Genomic DNA, 6,436 nt, shown 5'->3' with positions numbered 1-6,436 from the left:
TTTTAGTAGAGATGGGGTTTCACCATATTGACCAGGATGGTCTCGATCTCTTGACCTCGTGATCCACCCGCCTCGGCCTCCCAAAGTGCTGGGATTACAGGCGTGAGCCACCGCGCCCGGCCAGAGTTATTTTTTTCTTTAACTCTTATTATGAACATTTTGAAACATTCAGAAACAGCATTTAGTAAACCACCATGCACTCAGCACTCAAGAAAGCTTTAAATTAATGAAAACCTGAGCCCTTTTTAAAAACATGACTTTATCGGCCAGGTGTGGTGGCTCACTGCACAATTCCAGCACTTTGAGAGGCCAAGATGGGTGGATCATGAGGTCAGGAGTTCAAGACCAGCCTGGCCAAGCTGGTGAAACCCCAAATCTACTAAAAATACAAAAATTAGCCAGGCATGGTGGCAGCACCTGTAATCCCAGCTAATTGGAGGCTGAGGCTGAGGCAGAGAATTGCTTGAACCCAGGAGGCAGAGGTTGCAGTGAGCTGAGATTGCACCACTGCACTGCAGCCTGAGAGACAGAGCAAGACTGCATCTCAAAAACAAAACAAAACAAAACAAAAAACCCATGACTTACTTTATTTTTATAAACAGGGCCACTCTACTGCCCAGGCTGAAGTACAGTGGTACAGTCATAGCTTACTGTAACCTTGGAACTCCTGGCTTCAAGCAGTCCTCCTGCCTTGGCCTCCCAAAGCACTGTGATTGCAAGTGTGAGCCATCATGCCCCGCCCTGTTTTATAGTACCTTATAGCTTGCCCTTTAAACATGAGCATCGTATCTAGACTAATAGTGGAGTGATATTAGTTGCCTTCAGAGTTGAGTATCAGTTTGCTTAGATGCTGCAAGACATTGTGAAAAATGCAACATAATTTCAAATGGAAAAATGAAATAAAGTTTTTTGTATACGTAAATTGCACTGTCAAGATAGTTTACTTTGAAGGTTTGAGTATCTAAAATGTACTATCTCAATCATACATTTTCTTAGTTTCTTATTCTTTATAATGGATTGCTTATACAAGAGCTCCTATTTATCTCAAAGTTTTGTTATTTTGTTCACACTGTTCTTTAGATGCTATTAAACTACAGCTGGTTGAAGCAGGCCTAGTAGAGTGTCTACTAGAGATTGTTCAGCAAAAAGTGGATAGTGACAAAGAAGATGACATTACTGAGCTCAAAACTGGTTCAGATCTCATGGTTTTATTACTGCTTGGAGGTGAGTTGTAATTTATGCCAGCCAGAGAATGTGGTTGTCAGATTTTTTTAAATTTATTATCTCTTCTGTAAATACTACCCTAGGCATTTTCTTATTTTTCTATCTCATATGCTGTTGAGGTGATGATTTTGACATTTTAAACACATCATTGATAGAACCAGATATAATGAACCCGAAAAAGAAGTGTCTTCACTATCTTCCAATATTTGAAGAGCTGTCACATAGAAGAGATAGCTTTGGGACCAAGGGACTGAAGAAAAGCTAGATGGCTCCCTTGGACTTGGACTAGAAAGATGCTAAACTCTATTGTCTAGTATCTATTAAAAGATTATTATAAAAAGAATTATTACTTTTCCCATTATGAATTTAATACTGTCTGAGGTACGTAGTTTCCCCGTTGGATATTCACCCAAGAATATGAATTTGTTACTCCTGCTTATTTTTCCCTTGCCTAACTGTTCGTTTCATTTACCTCCAGATGAATCCATGCAGAAGTTATTTGAAGGAGGAAAAGGCAGTGTATTTCAAAGGGTGCTTTCTTGGATTCCTTCAAATAACCACCAGCTACAGCTTGCTGGAGCATTGGCGATTGCAAATTTTGCCAGAAATGGTAAGCATATTAGTTCCTCCTTTGTTAGTCAAATATTCCATATTTGTTTATTTTTGCTTTGCCATCACATATACTAAAACTGGAACAATTTAGAAGTTTGTGTAATATATGTGTATGCTACTAACTTAATTTTTCAGAAATCTGAAATACTTATAGTGACATTCCTAACAAATTACGTATTTTATGCAATTCAACTAAATTGTAAGAGTTTAAAGGTCATGAATTACTTCTTTTGAATACGTTGCACTTCAGAGCTTAGTAAGCTTGAATCCCATTCTAGTATACATCTGCTCTCTTTTGCCTAGTGATTTTATTTTGGATCTAATTATCCGAGTATTCATTCTAGAATTATTGTGCCTCAACTTACACTTTTAAGCTCATAAAATTTAAGTATGAATAATCCTCTGACTTCATGTAGAATATTTAATTTAGTTTAATAATATTTCAGGGGGTACCAGACTTCTATGTTTATGAAATCTGGCACTCCTAAAAAAGTCAAATACAGTCTAGAAACTCATTCTCTGTTGCCCAGGAAATATACTATGTCTAGGAAATATTGGTTATTTTTCTTTTTAGTTTAATTGTCTTTCAGTACACACTGTTGGTATATATCATAATGGCTGACTTCATTTTTACTCCTTCATTTTGGGAGTGATTCCCTAATAATGGAGGTAAGAGTGGCATAATATGGATAATTATTGAAACTAGATACGGGATAAATTTATAATACTTCATTATAATATAGTCATAATATTCTGTGTGCTTTGTAAATGTTTGAAAAAGAAATTAGGTATCAGCCATGATAACAAAAGGTAGAGTACTATCACTGTAACATTGGCAGAACACAAGCATTCATCAAAATAAATGAAAAATATTGGACATTCTAACCATATGTTTCTACTTCTGATAATTTTTCTGATTTTTAAAATTTTATCTAGTTTAAGAATTTTTATAATACTTGTCACTCAGAAAACAGAAAAACCTATAAATCTGATGGGAGAAAGATTTGGAATTCATTTTATTGTATAGCTCCATTTTCCCTGATATAGATAATAGGCAGATATCAGTAGTGTAAAATATTTATAGAAATTTTAAAGAAGAAGAAAAAATGTTTTCTTTTTCAGATGGAAATTGTATTCATATGGTAGACAATGGGATTGTAGAAAAACTTATGGATTTACTGGACAGACATGTAGAAGATGGAAATGTAACAGTACAGCATGCAGCACTAAGTGCCCTCAGAAACCTGGCCATTCCAGGTAAGACTTAAGAATAGAAGGCAGCTGTGTAAAAAGTAAAATCCATCATTTGGGGAAGCCATTTAGTGTGATTTGTGAACCTGCTCTAGTGAAGAAAATTTAAATAGTCTTCACATTGTTCACATTTTTTCATACTAATAAGTGAAGATCATATGTTAAATAAGTTTTGTGAGACGGTGCAAGAATAATCGTTGCCTTCATTCAGACATCCTATTACCTATTGCGGACTCTTAAGATTTTCATCATGTTGTATAGTTAAGCTTTCTTAAGTTTGTTTTTTTTTTTTTTTTTTTTTTTTTTTAAGATGGGGTCTCACTCTGTCACCCACACTAGAATGTGGTGATGCAATCTTTGCTCACCACAGACTCTACCTTCTGGGCTCAAGTTGTCCTCCCACGTCAGCCTCCTGAGTAGCAGGGACTACAGGAATGTGCCACCATGTCCAGCTAACTTTTTTTTTTTTTTTTGAGACGGAGTCTCGCTCTGTTGCCAGGCTGGAGTGCAGTGGTGTGATCTCAGCTCACTGCAACCTCTACCTCCCGGGTTCAAGTGATTCTCCTGCCTCAGCCTCCCAAGTAGCTGGTCCTACAGGTGCATGCCACCAGGCCCAGCTAATTTTTGTATTTTTAGTAGAGACGGGGTTCACTGTGTTAGCCAGGCTGGTCTCAATCTCCTGACCTTGTGATCCACCCATCTCGGCCTCCCAAAGTGCAAGGATTGCAGGCATGAGCCACCGCGCCCAGCCTGATTTTTTATTTTTTGTAGAAACCTGATCTCACTATGGTGCCCTGGCTAGTCTTGAACTCCTGGGCTCAAGCAGTCTGCTCACCTTGGCCTCCCAAAGCGCTGGGATTACAGGTGAGAGCCACTTCACCAGGCCATAAGCATCTTTAGTGAAGAATGACTTTTAGTTGTTATTTTCCTGTAAGCAGACAGTTTTTAAAAAATAGCCTTAATGTGTCTTTGGAAGTTATGAAATCACATTATTATGGAAAATAATACAAAAGATAGTTAAAACTATTATTTTATTCTACTTTCTAAAAGTAAATTTATGGTTAGATGAAATAGTATAATTATATGATGATCCAATCCAGTTGAATTCAACTTGGTTTATATAGGATAGTAACATTTATTAATGTCTGTAACATTTATATTAATATAGTTGGATCAAAAACAGAATTGTGTTTTTTGTTGTAAGAGGGTAACATTTTCAGATTTTCTTTACAAGCTATGTAAGTAAATGTTTCAAATTGGGTTTAAAAAGCCAGAAAGTATATTTTCTGTTATGTGCTTATACACAAATAGGATAGGGACACACAAACACTAGATTCCATTTTTAAAATTGACAGAAAAGTAACAGGATTGTTTGTAAATGGAAAAATATAACACGGATCTTAAAGACACACAATAAATGTGTATTGAATTGAATGTTTATCAACAGGAATGCTCATACCATTTTTAACCATAGTCTTTCTTTTTCTCCAGTTATAAATAAAGCAAAGATGTTATCAGCTGGGGTCACAGAGACAGTTTTGAAATTTCTTAAATCTGAAATGCCCCCTGTTCAGTTCAAACTTCTGGGAACATTAAGAATGTTAATAGATGCTCAAGGTAAAAGAAATGTTTTCCCCAACTTGTATTTTTGATATAATAGTCTTAATGTGCCTCTAGTTGAAAAAGGACTCGTTTTTAGCTTTCAGGATTATATAGTCATAAAAATAAACAGCAAATAAAAGATTATAAAATTGGTTTTGGAACTCCATTTATTAATTTGTGTGCTTGTTATAATTGACTATTTATTTATTTTTGAGACAGAGTCTTGCTTTGTCGCCTAGGCTGCTGTGCAGTGGCACAATCTCAGCTCACTGCAACTTCTACCTCAGTAGCCAGGATTTCAGGCATGCTCGACAACTCCTGGCTAATTTGTTTTCAGAATTTCAATGGAGATGGGGTTTTACCATGTTACCCAGGCTGGTCTTGAACTCTTGGCCTCAAGTGATCCACCCACTTCAGCCTCCCAAAGTGCTGGGATTACAGGCATGAGCCAGCACACTCAGCCTATAACTGACTTTAAATAGAAATTATACCATATCTCTACTTGTTAGTATTTGTAATCCTGGTTTTAGGCTGCTTTATTACCAGTTTCTGGTGGGGTGGGGAGGTTGTGTGCTTTGGCATTCTATACCCATTTTTACCTTGGCTTTGAAATCAAATTTCATTATTGTGACAGTAAAAACTTTTAAAAATCTGTCTTGCCGACAGGGAGAACATTTTTCTGTTTGCAGAAATAGCAGTCAAAACCACTCCTAGGAATGAATTATGTTTATTTACTTATTCTAAGTTCTAAACCTCTTTCTATATTGATTGCATAGACTCCTTCTAAGAACTCCGCACTATAGTCTGCCAGAGCACTGACAGATTAGCAGGCTTAACCAAAAGAGTATGAAGTCATTTGTTTTTGCGTTTTGTATCACATTTCATGGTGTTACAGAAGAAGCCCAATAGCCCATCACATAAGGAGTGTTTGCAGTTCTAGCTTTAATAAAGTTATTGTGCTGTGTTTTTTTAGACATATTTCTCCTTCACACTCTTAAATCTTTATGAATTATTTCAGCTGATTGTTAGTGATTCATTCCTCGGTTTGCCTTCTTCCTATAGCAGAAGCTGCTGAACAACTGGGAAAGAATGTTAAGTTAGTGGAGCGTTTGGTGGAATGGTGTGAAGCCAAAGATCATGCTGGTGTGATGGGGGAGTCAAACAGACTGCTGTCTGCCCTTATACGACACAGTAAATCAAAAGTAAGTTCCAGAGGAAACTCTGCACTAGAAAACTTTAGAGTGTCTTTTTTTTTTTTTTTTTTTTTTTTTTTTTTTTTTTTTTTTTAGAAATCCAGCATTGTAGGTCCTAACAACTGGGATAATATTTACCTGAAAGTTTGTGAAAATTCAGTGAGATCATGTATATAATGTGCTTAGCTGGTACATGGGACATAGGAAACACTAAATGGAGATTGCTGTCACTGCTGCTATTGTTATTACTTTTACTGCCACCATTACCAGCATCAGCGTCAAACATTTCTTTGTGCCAGGCATTGACCATGCAGGCTACTGATATTTACAAATTAAATGATATCTAGATAGTATATGATGCCCAGAACTCAGAAAGTTAGAAAAAAATACATTCTTATGGCTGTGCAGCTATCTGGCACACAGTAGATAACCAATGAATGAACAAATGAACTAATTTAAAGATCACAATAGTGAGTACCAGCAGTTCAGCAGTTGATTTAGTATCCAGATTATATGCTTTAAAAATTTTTTTAATACTGTTTTTTTTTTTTTTT

At 36.2% G+C, this 6,436-nt stretch overlaps 1 protein-coding gene across 5 annotated transcripts in view; it reads left to right on the top strand.

Moving 5' to 3' along the window:
- RAP1GDS1 (Rap1 GTPase-GDP dissociation stimulator 1) overlaps positions 1–6,436 on the top strand; it is a 100,191-nt gene that overhangs the window by 73,592 nt on the left and 20,163 nt on the right. For 4 of the 5 annotated variants that reach the window (XM_017516202.2, XM_017516198.2, XM_017516200.2 and 1 more), the window contains 5 exons: positions 1,081–1,224; positions 1,703–1,834; positions 2,959–3,093; positions 4,579–4,704; positions 5,752–5,891. In XM_017516202.2, coding sequence (XP_017371691.1) covers positions 1,081–1,224; positions 1,703–1,834; positions 2,959–3,093; positions 4,579–4,704; positions 5,752–5,891 — 677 coding nt within the window. The remainder of the gene's footprint in view (positions 1–1,080; positions 1,225–1,702; positions 1,835–2,958; positions 3,094–4,578; positions 4,705–5,751; positions 5,892–6,436) is intronic. The other variant, XM_017516199.2, reaches the window with a different exon arrangement.

This window comes from Cebus imitator, unplaced genomic scaffold (assembly GCF_001604975.1).
Source record: "Cebus imitator isolate Cc_AM_T3 unplaced genomic scaffold, Cebus_imitator-1.0 Scaffold575, whole genome shotgun sequence".
NCBI lineage: Eukaryota > Metazoa > Chordata > Mammalia > Primates > Cebidae > Cebus > Cebus imitator.
Note: the sequence above shows the minus strand (reverse complement) of the source record. Positions and strands in the feature narration are given on the sequence as shown.